The sequence below is a fragment of the Bidens hawaiensis genome, unplaced genomic scaffold, assembly GCF_021521415.1.
Source record: "Bidens hawaiensis isolate Kalapana, Puna unplaced genomic scaffold, B.hawaiensis_p1.1 tig00001685_1, whole genome shotgun sequence".
NCBI classification, from domain to species: domain Eukaryota; kingdom Viridiplantae; phylum Streptophyta; class Magnoliopsida; order Asterales; family Asteraceae; genus Bidens; species Bidens hawaiensis.
The window spans coordinates 1,607,621-1,634,154 of record NW_027491095.1 but is presented as its reverse complement, the minus strand read 5'-3'; the positions used below and the strand labels follow the sequence as shown (position 1 = coordinate 1,634,154).

General features: G+C 34.6%; 4 protein-coding genes and 2 pseudogenes across 4 annotated transcripts; 4 read left to right on the top strand and 2 right to left on the bottom strand.

Annotated features, from left to right (window-relative positions):
* Positions 1–1,764: 1,764 nt before the first annotated feature.
* Positions 1,765–4,933, top strand: LOC143592920 (uncharacterized). Its single transcript, XM_077072703.1, has 5 exons — positions 1,765–2,157; positions 3,211–3,352; positions 3,530–3,621; positions 3,739–3,844; positions 4,604–4,933. Exons 1-5 carry the CDS (start codon positions 1,858–1,860, stop codon positions 4,786–4,788), a joined length of 825 nt encoding a protein of 274 aa, XP_076928818.1. The 5' UTR covers positions 1,765–1,857; the 3' UTR covers positions 4,789–4,933.
* A 1,532-nt stretch (positions 4,934–6,465) lies between these two features.
* LOC143592931 (actin-depolymerizing factor 7-like) lies at positions 6,466–6,970 on the top strand (annotated as a pseudogene).
* Positions 6,971–8,393: 1,423 nt separating this feature from the next.
* LOC143592909 (low-temperature-induced 65 kDa protein-like) lies at positions 8,394–11,789 on the bottom strand. Its single transcript, XM_077072695.1, has 6 exons — positions 11,714–11,789; positions 11,416–11,613; positions 10,620–10,958; positions 10,348–10,533; positions 8,554–9,336; positions 8,394–8,443 (listed from the first exon to the last, which is right to left on the bottom strand). Exons 1-6 carry the CDS (start codon positions 11,775–11,777, stop codon positions 8,394–8,396), a joined length of 1,620 nt encoding a protein of 539 aa, XP_076928810.1. The 5' UTR covers positions 11,778–11,789.
* Positions 11,790–16,175: 4,386 nt separating this feature from the next.
* LOC143591157 (remorin-like) lies at positions 16,176–18,647 on the top strand. The gene is made up of 5 exons (XM_077071455.1): positions 16,176–16,427; positions 16,518–16,559; positions 16,763–16,850; positions 16,947–17,028; positions 18,080–18,647. Exons 1-5 carry the CDS (start codon positions 16,223–16,225, stop codon positions 18,272–18,274), a joined length of 612 nt encoding a protein of 203 aa, XP_076927570.1. The 5' UTR covers positions 16,176–16,222; the 3' UTR covers positions 18,275–18,647.
* A 4,235-nt stretch (positions 18,648–22,882) lies between these two features.
* LOC143591146 (25.3 kDa vesicle transport protein SEC22-1-like) lies at positions 22,883–24,822 on the top strand. Its single transcript, XM_077071445.1, has 5 exons — positions 22,883–23,052; positions 23,137–23,297; positions 24,090–24,233; positions 24,402–24,469; positions 24,607–24,822. Exons 1-5 carry the CDS (start codon positions 22,883–22,885, stop codon positions 24,721–24,723), a joined length of 660 nt encoding a protein of 219 aa, XP_076927560.1. The 3' UTR covers positions 24,724–24,822.
* On the bottom strand, positions 24,820–26,167 carry LOC143591137 (myb-related protein 330-like; annotated as a pseudogene).
* Between the last annotated feature and the right edge of the window lie 367 nt (positions 26,168–26,534).

Sequence of the window (26,534 nt, the reverse complement as noted above, 5' to 3'; positions counted from 1 at the left end):
TTGTATTTTTTAACTAACGCTTTATTAGATTTTAATTTTTCTCATAACATGTCTTATCACTTATGTCTATGTTAAGCTTCTATTGACAAATGTTTGAGCTTTTTAACTTTTCTGGTAATGATTTGTCTTCTTTTTTGAACAAGAAGTTCAATTTGCCTTGACTATTTTAACGGCTTAAACCGTTTCTTATATTGTTGCTCTATAATCTTATAACTTATAATTATTGTTTACTCGAGATCGGCTTGTCAACTATATGTTTGACTTTAGTTGACCGAAGAATCACATATACTCTAGATGATCAAGATACAACTTCACTAATGCTAACTACATAAGTAGTGGGATTCTTAAGCATAATCAACTACTAAACGTAAAAAACATGTGTTGTTAGTATGTAAGTATTATAACCTATATTCATCGCAAAGATTCAACTTTAACAAATTGGAAGCCAAACCAAAAAAGAGAAAGATCTTCAAATTCGATTAAATATTTCAGTTGCTCTTTTTAATTGTTTTTTTTAATGAAAAATGTTTCTTCTATTATGTTACGCCAATAATCTTATATTACTTTTATTGCCCAAGTTTGAAATGAGAATCCCTCAATCCAATGAACATATGCCTCTACTAAGTAGCTGGTCCATATTAACCAAAATGTTATTAAATGTTGCGTTACCTTTTCGTGGTTATAATTACCTCAAAACCTTATTGTATTCAAGGCCGGCCATGGCATATGGCAGAGTAGTCGACGAATATAGGCCCGACTACCCGCTAGGCTCGTTTTTTTTAATTATATGTATTTTTATGAAAAACTATATGTATGCAAAATGTTTTAACTCAATTACATAACAATTAACTTGGTCTAGTGGCTAAGGGGTATGACTCCCAAGTTCAAACCAAAAGGTTATTGGTTCTAGTCCTAATTGAAACATGTTAAATCTATTTCTTTACATTAGTTTTTAAACAACCCAAATTATAATCAAGGAAACCAATTAAACAAGTAAAATGTTTAAACTTAACAAAAACTCTTTTTACTTAAGGCCTAAAATATTTTTTATCTTCGACCAAATTTTTTATTTTCAATTCTCGGAGCCGACCTTGACGGTATCCATTATTTTACATGTTGCAACGACAAGTGATTATCATTAAGTGACTCCACCAGACCCAAATCAAAAATTCAAATGTAGTTAAGGAATATCAAACATAAAAAAATAGACCCCGATAGATATTAATTCATGACCACCATCGATTTCACTCTCCAAAAATTACAAGTAGCAATCTCCAAAAATTACAAGTAGCCTTTGCTAAATGTGAAAAGTTTAAAAATACTTTTGTTTGTTACTTTGTTTTATAAATACATTTAAAAAAATAATTTAATTTTACATGCACAAATGTATAACAAAATAGTTATATAAAAATCCTCATGTATGACCTAGTGGTAGAAGCTTTAGGGGTTCTACATTGAAAACTTTAGTTTGATCCATACTTGTGTCACTTTTGATGGATTACGACAATAAAATATTTGATATGAGCTTTGTGAGGCTGTCAGTTTGAATCCCGAACCCACTCGGGTTTTTCTCATACCATGTGTTATGCCAGAGAGTTTTGCTCTTACAGTGGCACAACAACTGTTAAGTGGCAGTCAACGATGTGATTTCCTAAAGTAATGCCACACTAAACTTCAAGTCATCGTAGATCCGACTAAAACGATATAGCCTTGTAAGAGTGAGACATCGCTAACAGCATAACACAACTATTATATCTCACTTTCGCTAGGGCTCCGTAGAAAACAAAACAGGGCCGCTTTTCCAAAACCCTGAACCCTCTTACTTTATTTGTTTCTGTTCGCCTCCTTGAATCAAACATGGTGAGCCAAAGGCAGAGATTAGCTCGCAAACGTTTCAAGCAAGACCACCCGGAACAGTTTCCCAAACCCGAACCAACCGCCCCAAAGGACCCGAACAAGAAAAAGAAGAAGAAGAAGGGTACTTTTAAGCGGAAGAAATCGGATCCCAATGACCCGAATAAACCCAAAAGACCCAGCAGCAAAAAACACCCGCTTAGAATACCCGGAATGAGACCCGGTGATAGCTGTTTTATTTGTAAAGCGGATAATCATATTGCCAAGAACTGCCCAGAGAAAGCTCAGTGGGAAAAACACAAGGTTTTGTTTGCTTCTTTCTGTATTTTGTTTTTAATTCTAGTTTGTTTTACCAAACACTATAACTATAAGCTTTGTAATGATTTTTAAAACCTGCATCCAAACACCCCTAAGATTTTTACAAAATCTCAAGATTGCATTTTTATTGGTGTTATATGTTATTATTTTCTTTACAAGAAAAATATTTCAAAAAAGTCTCTAGTAAGGCTGGAAATGAACTGAGTGTTGGTGGGAAGTTTATTTATGTTTGTTCGTTTAATAGATAGATGAAGGAATATGAACAAGGAATTTTGTTCAATTAATTATATGAACGAACACAGACAGAGGCCATGTCCGTTCAATTGTGTTTGTGAACTTTTGATAATTTGTCCGATTATGTTCGTTAATGTTTGTTTGTTTATGTTCGTTCATTAAAAGTTTTTAATATTTTTTATTTTTATTTTATCAATCTTATCATATAGATTTAAGCAAAGTTATTAAATATAAGAAAAAAATATATTTGAGTATTTTTGTGATTAAGTTATATGTAAATTAACTTATGTTTATGATTGTTGAAAAAAAAACACCAAAACAAACTTCATAGCCGGACCAAACCGTTGGCACCGACCATTCTTGGTTAGCCAAATCAAATAAAACATTGTTTATGTTAGTTTGTGTTCTTTCGCTTGTGTTTGTGAACCGTGCACAAACAAGTTCATTTCTTTAGTGAACAAATAAGAAATTTTGTCCGGTTAGGTGTTTGTGAACCGTTCGCTTATTTGATAAAAGCTTAACAGGCTAATGTGAACAATGCCTTGTTCAGTTTGGTTCGTTTACAGCCCTAGTCCCAAGATTGCATTTTTATATGTGTTATATGCTTTTTTTATTAAAGGAAAAGATTTCATGAAAGTCTCAAGATTGCATTTTTATTTGTGTTATATGCTGATTTTAACAATCTTTATTTCAATTCCATATTAATGAGTACCTTTTTGGTTGCTCAGGGTGGTCTTTAATATGGTATTTTTTACAATGTCTTACATTTTGGGAACTTATAGTTGTTGATGCTGTGCTTGGCAGATATGTTTGTTATGCAGGCAGCGTGGTCACAGTCTCAAAAACTGCCCTGATAAGAATGAGGAGAACATTGACAAGAAGTTATGTTATAATTGTGGAGAATTTGGGCATTCTCTTGCTTCATGCCTCCAGCCTCTTCAAGATGGTAGTTTGCTTGATTTCACTTCCTTAAATATTTGCATTTATGCATATTAGTGGGTGTTTGAGTGTGTCTTGAAACTAGTTATTAGTTATTACAACTTAAAGCTTCAATAGTCTATTATTAATGTTTTGGTAGTTGATTCTGAATATGATTTTTTGATTAACATATTCAATGATGCAGGGGGGACAAAATTTGCAACATGTTTTATTTGTAAAGAACAAGGACATTTGAGTAAGGATTGTCCTAAAAACGCTCACGGAATTTATCCTAAGGTACCTTTGTCGTTTTTTTCTACCTTTGTAATGGGCGTGTTAGCAAAAGAGAGGTGATGTTTTATTATCTTTTTTTAGGTTTATGATCTAATTGACCTATAATAATTTGTTTTGCAGGGTGGTTGTTGCAAAATATGTGGCGGTGTCACACATTTGGCAAAAGATTGTCCAGACAAAGGCATTAGGAGTTCTGGCATGTCTAATGAGGAGGCTTACAAAAGACGTAAGAATTTTTTACAAAGTGTTTACAATAGTCTATTGTTTGTGATGTTTGAGACAAAAATGGGCATAATGGACATTACATAACTTAGTATTGCAACCAACACATAATCTTGGTTTTAAAAAGAGGTGCATGAGACATGAGGCGCTTAGGAAAACGCTTCAGAGTCATGTAGTTATGGTTAGGGGTGTAAAAGAGTCTGAGATATAGTGATATACTATTTAGTTAATTTTATCATAGTTTTTTGTATAATTATATAAATATATCTTCAATATATTTTTAATATATTAAAAAAAGTTAGCTTATTGATAAGCTTGTTCAGGTTCGCGAGTGAACTCGAGCTTGATAAGCGAAAGCTCAGCCTCCTTTGTCATGAAGGGTGGTTTTCTAAATTTGAGCTCTTTTAAGCTCTGCTCGATTCGAGTTTTTAGTGAGCCAATCCCAAGTGAGTGGCTTGGCTCGTTTACACTTCTAGTCATGGGTCAAAATTAAGGCCCATGGAAGGTTTAATGGTTTATATGTAAAAACAGCCAAAGGGATGAAGATATTATGAATTGTTTACTTGATAGTTAAGTTGATATGTAAAACAAGTGTGAGATAAGCAATCTAGCTGCAAATAAAGCTAATTTGATTTTACATAGACGTGCGCCTCATGTACGTTACGCACACTCGTGTTTTTGGGAGTGTGCTTTTTTAAACTATGAACACATTTAGAAAAGAAGTAAGTTTGCTGACACATGTACTTGTTTTTATGGATCTTAGCTTCTAGAATAGAAAGTATGGCGAGAGGGCAGGTGACTAAATTCATGAGCGGTGATGATCTTGAAGACGATTTCGTAATGATGGATAATGGTAAAGAGAAGAATAAGTCTGTGACTAATGCTGATGAACCGAACGCAAAATCAAAGAAGAAACAGGGGACCAAAGTGGTTAACTTTGTTGGTTAAAGGTTAAACATCCAATCTTGTTTGTGGATGCAATTTTGAACTCTTTTTAGATTTGGGTATTTAACGTGTTCAAGAATGTGTAAAATGCACATCAAAATCAAGAGCTTATATAAATAGTTTTGACTTCTGCAACTTGTTACATTTTACATTGAGACCTTTGGAGGCTGTTTGTGTGATGTTGAGACCTTTGGAGGCTGTTTGGAATTTTTGATGTGAGTTGTGGTTATGATTTTTATCATCTAATATTTTAGGGTCAATATAATTAGATTTTATTAGAGGTGCACAAAAAACCCGAACCCGGAACCGGACCCGAAATAAATACCCGGAACCGGTTTTTCTAATACCCGGGTTTTTTATACCCGAACCCGTACCCGACCCTACCCGTAGGGTACGGATAGGGTATGCATTTTGGCACTAAAACCCGAACCCGAACCCGAACCGAACCCGATTTGTACCCGGTAATACCCGAAAACCCGATTTGTACCCGGTAATACCGAACCCGAAACCGGGGTTTTCCAATACCCGAAACCGGGTATTTCAAATACCCGATGTATACCCGAAAAATACCTTAAAAATACCCGAATAATATCCCTAAAAAGTGTAAACTTTTAAAAAATCCAATCTATACAAAAAAAATACCGGAAAAAAACCCGTAAATAGGGTTTTTTCAATACCCGATAATAGGGTATTCAAATACCCGGTTTTAGAATACCCGGTGCTATACCCTACCCGAACCCGATGCATAGGGATGGTTTTTAGAGACAATACCCTACCCGAACCCGACCCGATTACTACCAATACCCGATCATACCCGTACCCGGTCATACCCGAACCCAGTTTTATACCCGAACCCGGGTATTTAAAAAACCCGATTTGTGCACCTCTAGATTTTAGGGTCTTCATAATTTTTAGTTTTTTCATAGGTTTTATAATCTAGGCTCAATAAGCATACCACTTTCAATAGTTGAATCTACTATTTTCTCTTACACTTTTCTTCTTTTAGAATCAATTAAACTTACCGGCCTTCTAATGTCTTCTTAGCCAATAAGAATACGTGACATGTAACTTGTGCGTCAAACATACAAAGAAAACAAGTGAAAGCTGAGTTCAAACTTAAGACCTCTATCGAAGAACTCAAAGGTGTCAACCCTTAAGGTTATATCTTATATCTTACATGTAACTTGTCTGTCAAACGTACAAAGAAAACAAGTAAAAGCTGAATTCAAACTTAAGACATCTATGACAAGAACTCAAAGGTGTCGACCCTTGAAGGTTATACACGATACGCTAATTAAGTTAAGAAAAACAACTTTATATAGAAACAACTATCTGAAAATTAAAAAGACAGTTAAATTTTTGTTGGTCATAATATTAAAAATGAATGGTGAACCAAGAGGCTGAAGACAATTTCCATCCATAATTTCATTGCAATTTCTTGAGAAAGATTTGATTGTTTTTCAGATCTAAAGGATCTTCTCACATCTTTTCTTCCTCCTTTTGCATTTCTAATCTTTACCTAATTCTCCAATTACTCCACAAACCATGGTATGTATTCCTTCATATATAATCATGTTCATAGTTTGATAATATTTTCATCACAATCCAATTATATGAATTGGGATGTATTGCCATGTGTTTTTTCTCGGTATGTTGTAATGATTTGTGGATTAGGCGAATGCCTCGTCTGGAATGGCTATTCATGATGATTGTAAGTTGCGTTTTTTGGAGTTAAAATCCAAACGGAACTACTGATTTGTTACATTCAAGATCGAGGACCAACAAGTGACGATTGACAAGATTGGTGGTCCTGATCAAAGCTACGAAGATTTCACGAACTCTCTCCCAGCTAATGAATGTCGCTATGCCGTCTTTGACTTTGATTTCACTACTGATGAAAATGTTCAAAAGATCAAGATTTTCTTCATTACATGGTACACATAATTTGACATCATGCACACTGTTATTTTAGTTTTTATGTATTTATCGAATCAATACAATAAAACACAATAATGATTTATCTTAGGTGTCCAGACACATCAAAGGTGAGAATGAAGATGGTATATCCGTATATGCGAGTTCCAAGGACAGATTTAAGAGAGAATTGGATGGGATTCAGGTAGAGTTGCAAGCAACAGATCCTAGTGAGATGAGTCTCGACATAGTAAAATCAAGAGCAATCTAATATAAGAGCTTACTTTCACCTTAATTGTTCATTTAAAGTCTATGTACTAAAAAATGTGATTAAAAAATTGATGACCCAGAATTTGTAAACAAATTATCACTCATTAGAGTTTAAAAATGTACATTTATCCTTGTAAATTTATCGACATATGTATTCTATATTTCTCTAGGTTGGAACCATTTTTTAACAACCATTAGACAAAAGTGCATTTTTGTCAAATCTCATTGAGATTCAGGAATGCATGGGCCTAGTCATGTGAGAAGGACAAGGTTTCCATTGCACGACTTTCCTTAATTGTCGAGGCTCCGTGATGTGAAGTAGAAGTAGTGTGGGGTAATTTTAGACGATATTCAAGAGTCAATGAATATAATACTTAAGTTGGTTTTGTTTTCTAATTGTAAAAAGATTAGTATGATCATATATTGGTCATCAAGTTTGGAATACACACACACACATACATACATAAGGCTTAGATAAAACGCTTTAATACGGTGATCGATGGAGACTATTTACAATGAGCTTTTGATTTAGTTTTCTCTTATAATAATAAAATGTTTTATCAATCATGTACCTTGAATCTTTGATAGTGCGTAAATCAGAGCAGTTCCACAACATACATGAGTTGACATGATCTTTGATATATTCTTATCGTTGACATGATATTTGATATATTCTTATCTTACGTTTTACAACCACCAAAAACATGTACGATCCCTATTTAACATTAGCTTTAGTAGTCCCCACAAGAGCTTCCAAGCTTATGGCTAGTCATTCCCACTTTAATAGGATGATAATATGCCTTGTCATTCCCACTTTAATGGGATAATAAGATGGTTTAAATATAAACTTAATAGTCCAGAATTCAATCAATCCTCATAATATACGATGTGGGAAAAACCAAATACGATATGTGGGAAAAACCAAAATAGAATAAGATGGTTTAAATATAAATTTGATAAGTCTTGGGTTCACTTAATCCCCATAATATCACTTAATCCCCATAATATACAATATTTATGTAAAAAAAAAAAAAACCATGCTTATGCCTTTGAAAAATCCATTGTTAAAATCAATATACAATATTATTATTTAAGATCAATAAACCACATTATTCTTTTGGATCAAAACAAATTCATTACTAATTACATTCAATAAAACAAATTCATTGAAAATACTTCAAAGAGACTCGATCAAGATTGTAAAATATTTAATAAAAAGTTGCAATATACACCTCAAAACACTATATATTTAATTTAATAAAAAGTTACAGTATATCGCTATCTTCCTGTGACATTAAAACATAACATTTAACCCTGTATTACCATCATCAACTTGCATTACATTTTATAGATCTCCAACTTCTACAACTTTATAAAACAAAACGAAAGACACTCTAGTACTCGACACCATAACAATACTTCACTCATCGTTCTCGACCACCGGTCGGGTTACTCGACAAGCCTTCATCCGTCACTACATCAAACCACAAATCCCACAATTTAGTATTAACATTATAACACATGTTTCCATCATGTTTAAACTTAGTATTTATTATTGTTGTTATTGTACTAGCAATTACTTACCATATGAAGTTCCAAGAGTTCCTTGTGGCGCATCCCCTTTCCCACCGAACCACGAACCCACCGCATCTATCACCCTATCACTCATATTCTTTTCCGCAATCACATTACCCGAACCCTGATGATCATGCTCTTCGTGTCGATCAGTCCCCAACCGACGTCGAACCTCGTATGATTCGGTCACCGTCCCCATTGGTTTATCCTCATGTTTCCTCCCAGTCTCCTCCTCACTTCCCCGGTGCAAGGCATGCGTTATCACTTCCGACAACGCCTTATCTTCGTCCCCGGGCCTCAGCGTCTCGACCAAACTCTCCTTCACAGACACCCCCTTGTCGGTTACCATCTCGTCCGCACCACCATGCACTTGCTGCTGCCCGGTTCTAGATACACTCCCCTGCACTTTAGATATAACCGAGCTTCCTGCATCGACTACTTTCTCGTAAACTGGTGTTAATGTCTCGGTAACCTTGTCCGTGATCTTGTGTGCATAATCCGTAGGATACGTTGAATTGTTGGTGGGTTCGTGAGACTTTGTGGTCTGGTTTTGGTCTGAATACCAGAGCTTGGAGGCGATGGCGTCTTTCGCGGCTACTGCTTTATCAGCTCCCGCGGAAGCTGAAGATGATATTTTATCGGCATAGCTGCTAGTCTGGCTTGATGGGTTTCCGGTTAGGGTGTCACGTGGTAGGTTTTCGGGGTGGTTTGGATTGAACGTTTTCGGTTCGGTTTTAACGGCCATTTTGTCGAATGAGTGTAGAAGTTGTGAGAGTTCGGCTACCTTGCCACCTGCACAATAATTACCTCATTATAAGAATGTTGCCCCAAAACCTGCCAATAGGCAGGATAGAACCCTTAAATATAGGGGTGCACAAAAAAACCGAACCCGGAACTGGACCCGAAAAAAAAAAAAAAAAAACCGGAACCAGTATTTTTAATACCCGGGTTTTTAATACTTGAACCCATACCCGACTCTACCCTAGATAGGGTATGCATTTCGGTACCAAAACCCGAACCCAAACCGGACCCGATTTGTACCCGGTAATACCCGAAAACCCGAACTGATTCCAATACCTGAAACCGGGTTTTTCCAATACCTGAAACCGGGTATTTCAAATACCCGGTATATACCCGAAAAATACCTTAAAAATACCCGTAAAAGATCCCTAAAAAGTGCAACATTTTAAAAAATTCAAATCTATACCTGATAAATACCCGGAAAAAAGTCCAAACCGAAACCGGGTATTTCAAATACCCGGTATATACCCGAAAAATACCTTAAAAATACCCGTAAAAGATCCCTAAAAAGTGTAACATTTTAAAAAATTCAAATCTACACCTGATAAATACCCGGAAAAAGGTCCAAAAAACCCACAAATAAGGTTTTTTCAATACAATGGTTTTTTTCAATACCCAAAAATAGGGTATTCAAATACCCGGTTTAGAATACCCGGTTCTAAACCCGATCCAAACCCGATCCATAGGGTTTGGTTTTTAGAAGCAATACCCGGACCCGAATACCCGGTTCTATACCGGGCCCAAACCCGATGCATAAGGTTTGGTTGTTTGGTTTTTAGAAGCAATACCCGGACCCGAACCCTACCCGGTTATTACCGATACCCGATTTTCCAATACCCGGTCATACCCGAACCCGGTTATTTGAAAAACCGGATCTGTGCACCTCTACTTAAATATATTCGGCCGGCAAAACCCAAACCTGGCCCGGTTAGATACATCCGGCTGATAAAAAGCCCATAACCAGGCGCGATTAATTATCGGTTTGCACTTGTCGAATTGTACCTGAATGGGTCGGATTTGTGACTTTAGACCCATAATTTGAAGGGTCCAAAGTTAATGGATCTCTCGGGGCATTAGGATCCGGATCCATCTTAGTCGTTTTTCCAATAATACCCCTCAATCCACCCTGCTTCACATCTTGACCCGCACCATGATTGAAAGCAGGTTCGGGTGGTAGAACTCTCGTTCCTAACAAATGCAAGAGCACATCAGTCAAATCGTTAGAAAAAAAAAAGTCAACTACCAGAACTTTGAATTGTATTTTTTTGTTATACCATATAAATGGTCAGTGGTACCAACAGGAGTGGTCATCCTGGTTGGGTTGGGTGCAAATGGTTGTTCCTCCATCCCAATTGGTTGTCCAACTTTATTCCTCCATTTTTCTTGACTTGTTTCATGATGACCATAAACTTGATTGTGACCGCGGCCCGATGGTTCAGACAAGTTGGTGCCATACGCCCCAGTAGAAACGTGGGGTGGTGGCACACCATGGCTAGTCACTGGATTCGAGTAACGGTCCTCCGCCATAACCGATGGCCTTTCCAATTTACCTTTTGGTTGTGGCAGGTTACTGGTTCCTAGACCACCGTGGACAATCCTAGCTGAATCATACACCGCAAATTCATATATATTAGTAACTAGTTTGAGCCCGTGTGCTAGTAGCACACGAGTAATTCTTGAAAATAAAATATTAAATAAATAATCAGTATACAAGAAACAATAAACCACTAACACACAAGTAATTCTTGAAAATAAAATATTAAACACAAGTAATTCTTGAAAATAAAATATTAAATAAATAATCAGTATACGAGAAACAATAAACCCGTTAAATACTATTAATACAGTCGTTTTGTACAATAGTCTTTAAAACAAAATTAAAGTAAAAAAATCATTATTAAATTAACAAATTTTGAAGCATAAATTTAAAAATAGTAACTATTATTTTACTAATATAAATTTATTAAAAAAATGTGAAGTTTAATGTAGGATTGACAAGCGACAAAACTTGTAGCATTTCATTAGAGTGTATAGATTAAGAATGACGATAGAATATAACTAAAGACATACTTGGTGCACCATGGACTTCAGGGTCCTCGACTGTTTCTTCATCATCGTCGTCATCGTCTTCGTCTTCATGGTGATGGTGATCATGGCCACCATGTCCATGCTTGGTGATTGTGTTTCTTATTTTCTTGGCCTTTTCTTTCACTTTCTTGATCACAGATTTCTTCTCTCCATGATGCTCATCTTCATGATGATCATGATCTATGAGTTAAACAGAGAAACATATATAAAAAGGTCAATCTTACACACAAGTCAGCTAAATAAACATCATTTGTTGAGTTAGTTAGTTATTATTAATTACCGGTGTGGTGGAGTTTATCATCGTCGTAGTGGCGGCCATGAGTGTGCTGCAACTGTGATTCCATTTGATTTGAACGTACGATGTACGATAAGATAAATAAATTATTTATATATATTATTAGTTTTAGTTTTGTGTAAAGAAGATGATGAAGAATCCAGGATATATAGATGGGATTTGGTAAGTGTCGATGCAAAAGAAAGAGCGGCGTGGTGTTGGGGTTAGCATGCAACCATGACGCATAACGGGAGTGACACGTGTAAGAAAGTAGACGCGTGGCATGCCCATGGGTGTTGACGTAGTGGTCAACTCCGGTGGAAACAGAGATCAGTTCGATCGGTGCCCAATTTCTCGGGTGTCGGACATTATATTTTATTTTTTACTAACAAAAATAGTTTTTCCTAAACAAGTAAATAAAAGTAGTAATCCCTTCCCTTCATTTGTGACTTTAGCAGAGACTCTAGTTTAATCTTTAATATATATATATATATTATATATATATATGTGTTATTTTCGATAGACTATAATAGTGAAGGATATAAGTTAGGTCTTGTATGGTGGTTAGTTTGAATCTCAAGTTTACCTGGGTTTTCGTCCCACTGTGTGTTACACTAGAGAGTTCTGCTCTTGTGATGGTATAATGACTTTTAAATGACAGTCGGCGGTATGGTTTTCAGTAGAATGCCCAAGGCAAACTCTGAAGTCGGTGTGGTCCGGTTAAGACAACATAGGCTGGCCAAAGTGGGCAACAGCGCTCTCTAAAATTAAGAAGTGCGATAACCTAACACACAAAATTCGTCGTTTAAAAGAATATAAAAAAGAAATTTGACTAATGTAGTCTTATTAATCAAGCTTGCCAAAGCTACCAAAAGTGGTTCGCTCAGACTGATTTGACAACTTAAACATACGCGTTGTGATCATAAACCGACGCAAACTCAGCGAGTATAGAAGGTTATGGCATTAAAAAAATAAAGAAAAAAATGTGTTGTCGCAAACAAACGGTATATAATGAGCGCAAACACAACAAACTATCATATATAAAAAAACAGGACGAACCAAAAAATATATATAATAACCAACATTTTATGATCATAACCGATGCGCAGCCGTATCAACAATGTACTAAAATAAGGGGTGTTTAGGATTGCTTATTTTCCCCAACTTATAACTTACAAACATTTTTAGAAGTAATTAGATGTTTGGGATTGCTTAAATTGTGAGATGAAAAGTTTTAGAAATTACACTTTTATAACTTATTAATTTAACGAAAAATTGTAAGGAAATAAAATAAAGAATCCCTTACACACCTAACTAATATGCCGTAATTGAACTAATCAGGTAACTTTAGGTGAACCATTAGGCCTCTTGTCACATCAAACCATCAATTTTTATACTATAGTAATAAATTAATAATTATAATAATAATTGGGCTAACGGAAAATCTTATGAGGCTGGATTTAGAAACATAAGATCTCTTAGACAACACAGAAGACCACAGCATAAATCAAAATGGGCCTACTATACAAGATTGGGCCAATCCATCCCAAAATGAAAAAGTAAATCGGCACTCGGCACTTGTTTTGACGGCAGTTGTTTCCGAGGGTTCGCAAAGGTGCTGCCACACTAGAATTGGTATTGAATTGTTACAGCCCACAAATACGTTAAATATATATTCTTGTGATTGCGTATGTTATTTATGTGAAAGGGTTATTATTTAATTGTTGATTCCAACATAGTTAGCCTAATAGGGAAAATGACAAGTTTTAAGAATTTATTTAATCCATGCCCTAAGTTTGTCAAATCAATATATGTAATGTTTTTCATAACTAATTGAATACTTATATCGATCATTGAATTGCAAGTTGTAATAGTTGTAATAATCATGTTTAAGCATTTGAAGAGGTGATTATTATATGCATGATATATATAATCACTTACTGCGATTGATTCTGTTGAATGTGTTAATCCGATAGATAGTTTATAACACACCACCTGATCGTGCCCAGTACACTCGAATTAGCTTAGTTAAGATGTTTGGTGAGTAAGTACATGGATCGTGCTTTAGGTCAATGGTAGGATCAACATAATCTATGTTTATGTAGCTTATTAAACATTATTATCACCAATTAAGGTGGTAAGGGCGACAGCCGATGCAGCCTGGAGGGGCAAAGGCCGGTGGAGGAGCGATGGTGGTGGCTAGGGTTGAGAGCCTGTGAAGGAGAACGATGGTTTATAAGTTAGAAAGAGGTTAGAAAAGGTAAGAAGAGGCTTAGCCATATCTACATCAAGAAGAGTCTGCACATATATTTTTATAAGAAACACTCTGCAAGCTCATGTTTGCGCCTGGTTTGTGCGGCGCAAACAAAAGAGTTCCCGCATAGATTATTTCAAAAAACAAACATCATCTAAGTGTTTCAAGTAATCAAACCAGAAATCGAAAGTGATTGCATGTTCTCATCTTCATAACTTTTTAACCCTCTTTTGTGTTGCTTGCTTCTAAATGATATGTGTGTGACATCAACCCTTAATTGTAAATTTCTAGAACTTGTAAGATGCTTCCATTTTTGTCATTCCATCAAAACAAATTCTAGTGCTGACGTGGATTATTTACCGGCCAAAAAGGGCGCCAACTCTGTTGGAAAAACAGAGCCCAAATTTTATCTGTCCACGTGTCCATTGCTTTGTAAGTTTCATTTCCACTAAATTTAGTCTCCATTTGATTATATTTTCAAATTTGACACCCATGAATTATCTTTTGTTTTTCTTCTAATTTTTCAGTTGAATAACTAAAGAAGTAAAGAACATATGTATGTCCAGAGGGAGTTCTTAATAAAAATAAATATATAAGCAATTTTCAGAATATAGGTAAAATTCGAATACAGAGAACTGAATGAACCAATTTTGGACATGACAACTAGACTATACCACCAAGGTAATTGTCTACATGTTTGGGGTGTTGTGTCACAGGTTCTTTTATAAATGGTTTGTGACTCCTTTAACACTCCTAAGTTTGAAGGTACATGACAAGTTTTTCATGCATTTTCAACGTCCTTGCAATCGATCATTTATGGTATATGTTTCTTGTCAATTTTCAAAATTTATAACGGCTGAAAATTTAAATAATATTCCAGGAGCATATTAATCTTTTGTAGGCTGAAGCATGTTACGATCAGTCGATCAGAAAGCGGTCTATATGGAACATCAAAATTTCATTAATTGATTATTCGAAAAATCACTGGTTTAATCATTTAGAAACAAATATACTATATTTTATTAAGGTTGTTTTAATCTACATCGTAATTGATATCTAAATCGAAGCTCAACTGGATTTGGTGTATCATTAGTGACATTAAACGGTTTAACAATGGGTAATTTGCAAGGAAAAAAACTACCGGGTTAGAAATGCAAAGTAGCAAATACCTCAAGTGCCTTTTATACAATTAGTCGCTTACGTGCTTCTCTGTGTTTTCTTGGAATAGCAGTTGATGAGTTGGTGACGATTATTATTGCTTTTAATATGAGCCCATTGTTTTATATCATGTAGATATATAATTAAAGGGTTATGTTTTGATGTGAGCTTTAATATTTGTATTAGGATAAATAGTTTTGATAGGTGTTTAATATAAAACCAAATAATTTTAAAACAATAATAGGTGTTATTAGACTATAAAACGGTTGTGAGGTTTTTATTTATTTTAAAACCATTTCAAGTCGTACCAATTTCCTCAACAGAAAGACGAGGTTGTGGTTGTTTTATGATGGGTGATAATGGGGATTTGGAATCGGGAAATGAGTTGAAAAATCGGGAACTTTTGCCCATTGGTATCTTGAAGTCGCGTAAGACCAGAAAGCAACCTCCCGAAATCAGATATTTTGAAATTGAAGTGGAGAAAGAGAAAGCTACAACGTGTGCCCTAACCATCAAATTGAAGTTTTATAAAGTTGTTAAAGTTACCTCGAGGCTGTTTGGCAACCTCTACATCAATAAATGTTGAATATGTTAGAAGCCTGAATGGCTAAGAGATTCCGAGCCAATAAGTGTTAAATACGTCGATGTGGTGGTGATTGGTAGTAGAGGAGGAGGAGGAGGTGGTGGTGGGTGAAGGAGCAGGTGCGCGAGTAACAAATTGAGGGTTATGAACACATGTGAAGTAACAAAAGTAAAATTTCATTACGTATCATTCTGATGAACGAAACACTTAATATTGACTGATTAAGATGTAGTCTTTTAATAAAATAGCATGACAAGCTCTTAATTAATGAAAACATAGAAAGCGACTAAAAGTGACATGCTACTTTAGAGAAAACCAACTGCACTTAGATTCTAAAAAAATATATAATTATAAAAAGAAATTTCAAGAAGCCAAAAGAAGCACCCGTTCTTAATTGTTTATAAGGAGGGTTGTGTCAAGTTGCCAACTCAGCTCATCTATATAAAATAATACACAAATCCAGCAATTTATATAGCTATCACACTCTTTATCCTTTCCAACATACACTTTGAATCTTTTTATGTCTTTCATAAAATCCAGTTTACTCGTAATTCAACAAGACATGGCGGTAGAAGAAGTGACAAAGGTCGAATTAGCCCCCGAGTGCCCGCCTAAGTCTCCTGTGGCAGCCGAGAAGGAGGATGAGAAAGCCATGGTCACCGTGGAACCTCCTGTTCATGAAGAAAAACCTACTGATGATTCTAAAGCTGTGGCGATCGTCGAAAGTAACTTAATCAATAACTTGTTTAATTTCGTATAGCTTCTATTAAATTTTGCGAAATAATTTGTCTTTGATAAATTGACTGAACCGGCAGAAGTTTGTGAGGAGAAACCTAAAGAGGGTTCTATCAATAGAGGTACTCTTAAACTGATTATATTCTAGTTTACAAGTTAACATTTTTTTTTGGCTTAAAACAAACTCTAAAATCAGGGCTCTTAATTTCGTAATAAATGTAATTATAGTAATCTTTAAAAATTATTTTGGGAGCCTAAAGCGAGGGCTTTTTTTAAATCAATAAAGACGTTCCCGACTAGACTAAACTGTTTTTTTCCCTCTTAGATGATGTTCTTGCTAAGGTAGTTAATGAGAAGAAAGAGGCACTTATTAAAACATGGGAAGAAAGCGCGAAGTGTAAGGCCCAGAACAAGTAAGAACACGACTAAATTATTATGAAATGAACATAAATTTTGGTTGTTAAAGTTCTTGATTTTATAACAAAAGTTTATGTCTAATGATTGAATAGAGCTCAACAAAAGCTATCTTCCATTCAAGCATGGGAAATCAGCAAGAAAGCCGAACTAGAAGCCGAGCTGAAAAAGTTCGAGGTAACGTATTTGAACTTGAAAGGATCCAAATGTATAGAAAAGCGATATTGGTGAATAACATGATCTCCGCTTGCAATGAAAAACTGACAACCAAATTTGTTTATACCGAGAGATTTCGGTTGAAAATATAATGATAATTCTAACCAACTAATAATAAATCCACCAATAAATTAAACATTGAATAATAACCAACAAACAAACTTTTAACGAATAAATCAAATAGTAATACAGTAGAAACTCGATAAGTTAATACTCGATTATTTAATAAACTCTCTAAGATAATATTTTTTGCCGGTCCCGACTCGGGGATAGGGTGCTAAATTAATAATTTGCTAAAATTATAAGATAATACATTTTTGATAATTTATTTAGACCCCATATAAAATATAAATCAATAATTCCTTATATATAGCATATTACATGAATGATTTATGAAGGTTTCTTGCAAAATGACTCAATTGTCTTTTATTTTTTGTTGATATCAATTTCCCCTTGAATCTCGTCTCTAATTTTTCTTAGCATGGTAAGAACTTCTGGTGTTGTTTTCTCATAGCTCAACAAGAAATTGTTCAATGTGTTAACCTATTGTTGTTTTTTTCACACATTTAAGATGGGAAGCCATGCTGTGTGTATGATTTGTTTGTGTTAACCTATTTTGATCTTGTATTTATATAGAAAATATTTTTAATGTCCATAAAGTGATATATTAAACACAAGAAGCATAGTAATGTGGAAGATTGAAGGTTTCTTTCAAATTGGGCCGTTCATTTGATATACATGCATTGTATATAATAATTAAATGGAAGCTTGAAAGTTGTTAATTGTAAACTAAGTATTCTACTATAAATTAATAAAATATTAATTAATATATAAATTAATAATTATTAATTTATCGATTAATTAATAACTCTTTTAATTAATAAATTTTGGTGATCCTAAGTGTATTATTTTATAGAGTTTCTACTGTAGCTTAAATAGATATTAAACTCGGCTAACAAATTAAAAGCCGAAAAAACATGATAACTAGAAATTGAAATTGGTTAAATTCCAGGAAGATCTTGAGATAAAGAAAGCCCAATATATAGAAAAGATGAAGAACAAAATTGTTGCCGTCCACAAAAGAGCAGAAGAAAAGAGGGCCCTCACCGAAGCCAAATGCAAAGAAGAGGTTCTCAAGGCGGAAGAGATGGCGGCTAAGTGTCGGGCCACCGGAGAAACTCCGAAGAAACTACTCAAATGGATATAGAGCTGGTAGAATGAATTTGCAACTGTGTTAAGCCTTTGATTTTTGTTAATCTCTTGATGTGTGCTTTTTATATTGTTACTGAGTAGTTTGGTTTAATGTTTCAATATTTAGTACGTGTGCATTTGTATGTATATCATCAGATTGTATATGAGCCATTAATAATAAATAAGTTGCATGTAACAGTTTTATTACATATATTTTTAAGTTTCTGTTGGGTAGAGACTGTGTTGAGTTCTAGATGGGGTATTTCGGACTTTTGAGTCCAGGTACAACGAAACATGGATCACGCCGATAATTTATAAACCGAATATATGAGGGGCACGCAATTATTCCGTTACTTTTCACTGAAAATGACTGTAATACTTTATACTTTCCAGTGATTACCTGCAATTAGAGGTGGCAAATGGGTTGAGTTAGGTCGAACGAGTCATGGGTTGAAATGAGTCATGAGTCAAAACAAGTATTGGTCAGAATGAGTTTGGGTCAAAACGGGTCAATTAAAAAAAGGGTTGTTTTGGTTTGGGTTGAACCGGGTTTTGAGGTTTTTTTTTTGAACGAGAATAACGGCGGAAACATTTTAGTTTTTTTTTTTTTATTTTCTATAGAGAGAGGAACTAATGGTAACAAGCCAGACCAGATGATCTTCAAAGACATCCTTCACCGATCGATTAGATGAGAGAGGTTATTCTATATTTTAATTTATGACTTTTTTATTATTATTTTTTGAATTTTTTTTGAGAGGTTTTCTATTATAATCAAAAACCCATCAAAAATATATTCAAAAATAATAAAAAAAATTATAACTTAAAATATAAACCATAAATAAAAAAAGTAAAAACACTAAAATGTTTCCTACGTGTCCTCGTTCCATAAAAAAAACAAAAAAAAACCCACATAGAATCAAACCGAAACCGAAAGAATCGACGAAAATGAAACAAAGAAACAAAAAGCCAAAACCGGACCACATTAATCAAAATCGAAAAAATCAATCAAAACGAAACTAAAAAAATTCAAACCGAACAAAAACAAAACTGAAAAAACGAACAAAAACGAGTCCGGAATCGACCAGAAAGAAACAAAAGAAACCAAAACCCAACACGTCACGGGTGAATACTCGTGTTGGCTTCAAACCTGAAGCGAACCCGTTCCAATCTGAAACCCGTTTCGTGCCGAAACCTTTCTTGTACGAAAACCCGTTCCGATCCGAAACTTGTCACATTTCCTTAGGACACTAACCCACATCGACCCATTTCTTTGAACTTGTTGACCCATTTTGACCCGAAAATAAAAGGATGGAATTTCAAATGACCTATTTTTACCCATTTAGTTAAAACCTTTTACCCAAACCAACTCAGTTGCTGTTTGTTTTTCCTCAAAAACACTTCTCCACCTCTTTTGTCTGCACTGAGAAGAGGCGCACAGACATTGGGCTCTGCAGTGTGTTTGTTTTTCCGAAGATGTTTCATTAAAAAACGTCTGCGCGTCCTCTTCTCCTAGAAGCATTGTTCAAACCACTTCCCACCTCTTCTCCTCTTTTTCTTATTTTTTTCATGACAACACCTTCCTTCTCCTCTTAAACCCTAGCTTCACCCTCCACTCCTCCACCTGCCTCCTCTACCCTCATCGCCGGCCACCCTCCTTCACCGCTTCCCACCCTCCATCGCCGCCGCATCTCTCTCTCTCTCCACCACAGATCTGCGACTTCTCTCTCTCTCTCCACCACAGATCCGCGGCTTCACTCCAACAGGTTTGTGGCATTCTTTGTTTTCGAGACCACTTCTTTCTTAAATAGCGATTGGATGCTTTGGTTATTATATTATCATTAATTTTAAATTAATTAATTTGGAGGTGTTCATTTTCGCATATCTGTGTGATGTTTAATGGATGGCATATTGTTAAATGGATGGACCAATATCGTCATCATTCAAATATTAAATTCGGAAAGGAGATAAATAGGGGTTTTGACATCGTTAGCAATAGTTCTTTTGAGAGCTAAGATAATGAAGTCGATTAGTTTGTAAAGAGTTTAGGTTTGATGAATTGTTGTTATTAGTTTATAGTTGAATAATGTTTGTAGAAAGTTTAGGTTTGATGAATATTGTTATTAGTTTGTTATTGAATAAAGTTTGTAGTTTCTTGTTAAATTTCAGTTTATTTTAGCAGTCTGCGGACGTTAAAAAACAAACAGTCTTCTTGTTGCAGACTGCAGAGGTTTGGTCCACCTCTTCTGCTACAGATGTTTGCAAATGTGGTCCGCAGACTGCAGACATTTTACCTCTGAAAAAACAAACAGCACCTCATTTAACTTTTAAAACAACTTAAACTGACTCATTTGAAAGGGTTTGGGTCAAGATTGCCACCCCTACCTACAATGTTAGTTCAATATAAATTTAACTCGGCTCGGTTTGAATAAAATTTATGTCGGCACATAGATAAAAGAAAGTCACGTCTCAACGGTATATTCGAAATTCTATGACATTTATATTTTAAAAGCTATCAAAAAATTAATTATAAGTAAAATTAACTGTAATAATATAATGTTTAAAAAAATTATGAAAAAACTTGTTCTTGTATTTTGTTCTTCAAAATACTCGCTCCTTTTTGTTATATAAAATACTCTTCCCGACAGGGTTTTATAAATGTTTTTGATTGACATTTCCACTGATTTCTTATAGAGACCGTCCTAGTTGCCCTTGCTAGTAAAAGAAAGCAATATTAGAATTTGATAAATATTTTGATTAGCCTTTCGACACTGATAAGTGTCCATTAGTGTCATTTTGTGTTAGTTTACGAAAATAATGAATGGACGAAGACAAATAAGAACATGCTCAATTCCTTAACGAACGAATATAGATATGGCATTTCATGTGTACCGTCAGTTTGTCCGACAATAGGTAGTGTCCATTAGTGTCATTTTGTGTTAGTTTACGAAAATAATGAATGGACGAAGACAAATAAGAACATGCTCAATTCCTTAACGAACGAATATAGATATGGCATTTCGTGTACCGTCAGTTTGTCCGACAATAGGTTAATGAACGAACACAAACAAGGTCTCATATGATAACGTTAGCTCGTTTACAGCCCTAGGGACTACACATAATCATTTGAGAGAACATGGTAGACATGGGATCCGCGATCTGAGATAGCGAATCCATTTTCTAAGCAACAATAGCCTATGCATATAGCCGACCAAACACCACGGTAATGCATCTTCCTTGTCATCCCAACTTGAAGCAACTGAAACACCATTAAAGCTTAAATTCTCCATATCCACACCAACACGATTGGTAAGAAAAAAATGAATCAATAAATCAATCAAATTCCACGAGACTTCGTGAAGTGCTTGTTTAGGAGTTAAAGATCAAGATGATCAGCTCGGAACCTCAATTATTGCCTCCTTTTAACATCTATCCTTCCTTACATATATCGCTGTTCTCAAATCACAAAAACTTCAATACACACAATTTCACCTTCATTTGGAATAGAAAAAAAAGGGGGAAACCAACAAAAACAACCGCAATTTCATCTTATTGTATGAAAATAGTTCGCTATTGACTCAATTCGGTGAAATTTTGTGAAAATATGTTGGTAGTCAGGAAAATATTCGAAAAGTTGTTATTGAACCGCATTCAAATAAGCATATGAGAAAAAATGGAGTAGTATTGGGTATTTAGGTTTAGAAGATAAAGTGAAGGTGAACAGGTTGTCGACGGGCGATTGGGTGGCTTAGCACAACGGCCGTTGAAGCCTTCTGCCTTCTACTATCAAGAGACGATGTGTACTGCTTTGTGGAAAGTGGAAACCTTTGATGACTTGTCACCAATTCCTGTCATCTCAGATGACAAAATACCTTATTTTCGACAACCCAGGTGTCATACACTCATACTCATAGAAATCATTATAATTTAATTGTTTCAAACCAACAAAATCAAAAGGCAACTCTTTAACAATATAGTAATTTAATTAGTAGTATAACTTTTCAAAACTATATATAAAGAATTAATTTTCTATACATCCAATAAAGTCTAAAAAGTAAAGCATGGCGTGGTCAACAAGCCGGTTTATTATATATTTTCACAACTAATCATTTAGAAAGTAACAATCTAATCTTCTTCTTTTTTTCTAATAGCTTTTAAAACCAATAAGTGTAAATAAGTGTCAACTAATCATTTAGAAAGTAATAATCTAATATTCTTTTTTTCTAATAGCTTTTGAAGCCACTCCATATAATAAAACCGAATATCAACCGTTTATACTGATTTTCATGATTTAATTCTGACTCATCTAAAAACACCATCAAAAATAAAACCCGACCATTATTACGCGTGGATTCGGATTTGTAGTTATAAATATATTACCAAATATGAAGTGAATATATGTTTTTACTTGCTTTGGATGATTCTTGGAGGCTAAGTTTCCTTGAAAACGTGTATGGAGTTTGTTTTTTGGTACCACAAAAAGACAAAGGAATCATCATCTTCTCTTTCCATCTCATTTCCACTCCATTACCTTTTACCTTTTATCATCCCATACCTTCCTATATATCCACCCATAATTAAAACTTTATATATCACTCACACTTGTCAATACACTAGAATATCAGATATGGTGAAGCTAACAATAATTGGAAGGATGCATGATGAATTACCCATTTACAAAGATGATGACAATAATATTATTTACAAGAAACATGCAGAGTTCTTGCTTCATGAAATCTCAATGGATGCGTTGCCACCTTCTGCTGCCACCATCTTCCTCCATAACCAATGCTTCAAGTATGTTACACTTTTCATTTTTATTAATTTGATCCATTTAAAGTAGCAAACATATATTCTGAGTTGTGATGCCAATTAATGAAGCTACATGGTAAGAAATGGTGTTTGTTTCATCACATTATGTGATGTTTCATATCCAAGGAAGCTTGCGTTTTACTATCTTCAAGATTTGCAAAAGGAATTTGACAAGGTTGATCCAGAACTTGTTAACCAGATAACCAAACCATACACCTTTGTCAAATTCGGTAACTAGCATTTTTAATTTCTACTTTCTTGATGTTTAAAAATAAATGGTACATTAGTAATTAAACAAATGAGTATCACTGATAGACAGTTACATATGAGAAATCTGTCAGTGAGTCATACTGACGAGTAATCGAGTATCCGTTGGTGAAGATATGTCGGTAATATGTCTTGGCAATTAATTATTTGCCGGCGGATTATCGAGGTTTGCCTTGGGAAATTTTAGCGAGGGATTACCGACAGGTATTCTCCGGTGGCATACAAGTCTTTTCCGATACACAACATGTCTTCTACGGTGGAGCATACACTATCTACAAGGGAGTTACGTGCGTAATTTAATTCCAAATCATAAAAATAATTTGAAAGTTTAATTATTTTATTTAAGGAAAATCAATACAAATCTGACATTATTACAAATTCTAGAAATTAATACAAATAATTAATACAGCATCTAAAAACTAACAGGAATTAATACAAATCATCAGGAAGTTAATACTAAATCAATACAAATCTTGAAATTAGTACAAAATTATAATAATTAAAAGAATAGGCATGGTTCTTATCAAAGATCCAACCCCATACACCAGTGGATTATCAAGGGAATTTTCGTTGGTGATGCAAACAAACTATTGAAATCAGACGGTATTTGAAAAATGATTTTACTTTTTGGGGGTTTTCCATTGATAGTTGCCACCGGAATGTGCCAGTATAGGTAACTGGCTATCAGTGATACTCATTTATTTAACAATGGTAAGTTGGTAACTAACTAATTTACTTCACAAATTACAACTCAGATAACACAATTTGCAATATCAGAAGACAATATGTGGATGCAAGGACTCAGGTTAACTTGTCAAAACTAAATGCTGACCACAAACTAGAACTAGAGGTTCTTACTGAAGATATGTCTACAATTGTTGAACGGAGGAAGAGATCAGGTAATTTATTTCAATATGTATTGGCTCATTGATTTTTTATCCATCATAGTTGTTATTATTATTACTTGCTATTTAATTCTATCATCAACAAGTCAAAATGTTAATTTTACATGGTCTGGTATATACTCTCTATTTTGTGACATATATGTTTCTACTTTTAATCCTTAGATATGATGGAAAGGATGATGAAAGCACACAAAAGTACTTCTCCTGTATGGGATTCGAAGACTCTTGAGGTAAATAAAAAAAAACAAAATTATTTTTAGGCACATTGTCGTAGATAAACATTTAGTGACACGTCTGGCCAGTTTACGTAGAAAAAGATGGTATTTTTGTCAAGGATCAAAGATAGCTGATAACTTAGAGTTCACAGGTTATTGCAACGAAATGGACACCAATCGCAATCATCTTCTTTGTTGCATTTGTTCTTTTATGGAGCAGCTTGAAGGCATATGAGAAAGTAAAGTTCAGCTATATGGTGGAACCATGAGAAAGGAGATAAATTTATATGTAGAAATACAACAATTCTTTATTCTTTTTGTATTTAGCTATTTGGATATTTCACTCTTTCTTCATGAAGTACACCTTACATATATATGAAATTATCTATGTCAAAATCACCATTATTAAGTTCAAAAAGTTGATCAATTGTCATGTGAGTGTGAAACGCGTTTCCATCTGAACCCATGTATAGACAATCTTGGTTCTTGCTGTCCTCAGTTGATCCTTTATCATGTTGCCATTCATGCTCCATGGTGCTTAATTGGTAGTTTGAACCATGGCCAAGTGGATCATCACTTGACAAGCCAAAATCCTGTTGAAACTCATCTAGGCTAATCCAATCGGCAAATAAAAGTTTTGGTAAGTTGCTTATCTGGGAAACTGGAGGAACCAACAGAACCGTGTCACTAGATGAACTATTGGTGAAGTTGGATGTATTTAGGCATGGTGAAGATGGTTCTTTACTTGTCATGTCTGAGGTTGTGCAATTATCAAGTTTAAGATGAACTTGAACATGATTCGATTTGTCTACTTTCTTCTTCAGGTGAGAATGTCAGTAGTTTTTTATCTCGTTATCGGTCCTTCCAGGTAAATGTTGTGATATCCGAGACCACCTGAATAGTAAAACATTGATTAGAAATCAAATCAAGTTAATCTCGATGTGGAGCCAAACCAAACATTAGCTAACTCCCTACTTAGACTAGTTAGACAGGAGAAAACAAGGCATAAAAGACCCCATCATAAAAGTGCACAAGTTACACTACGAGTGGAGTTACGAGGGCCATAAGAAATGAACCAAAATGTCTCGATACACCAATTTACGTGACAAATTATAGCTCCTAGCTACTTCAGCATTCAATATTTTCCCCTTAATTGTGCAGTGTTGTATAAAACTTACGTGTTTAATTGCTACTTTAATTTCTCTAGCTAATTAACAGTTAGTTTGAATTTTAGAAATTAAACAATATCTGGGAAAGCAACCCAAATGTAATGTTTATTATTCAAGTACGTAATATCTTTTCAAGTTTTCATGCTTTCACTTTGCATCAAATCTAAACTGATCAATAACAAAATATTTAAAATGAATGTGGTAAATTACTTGTTGCCTAACAATCCATGAAGGGATAAAATGGTTTCTTCTTCTTGTGATGAAAATGGCCCGCGCTTTAAACCTGGTCTAAGATAATTAATCCATCTTAGTCTGCAGCTCTTTCCGTTCCTTTGCAAACCTAAAAGAAGGAAATGTGATTATTAAAGTCATTTTGTTTTGATGATTAATGTAATGTAATTATTTTACCTGCATTAATGGCAACAGAACTCCAGCAACCATGACCATGGTTCATGACATAGCATGCTAGCTTTCGGTCCTCATCGGGTGACCATAATCCCTTTTTGTGTTTCGCCTTTCGCTTTTCTGGTAGCTTGCACCTCATTTTCTAGAGAGATCAAAAGTTTTATGATTTGATGATGAGAGTCCGTAGATGATTGGGTATTTAAAGGGAATAATTGCGCCATGCATTAATTATTTATATGCATTTTAACAACGTACTATGTTATTGAAAAATATATATAAGAATGGATTCTTGGAAATCTTATACAAATTGTTTATGCGTTTCAGCATCAACGGGGAACTCATTGACCTTTTATCAACATTTTTCGGGTTTTTATTTATTTATTTATTTTTTTATTTTATTTTGTTAAAATAGTAAATTAAATATATGCTACACATGCTAGTAAAGTTGGTATTAATAATACAAGGGTAGTTTTCACGTAGTAATGTAGTCAACGGATGAGATCGGT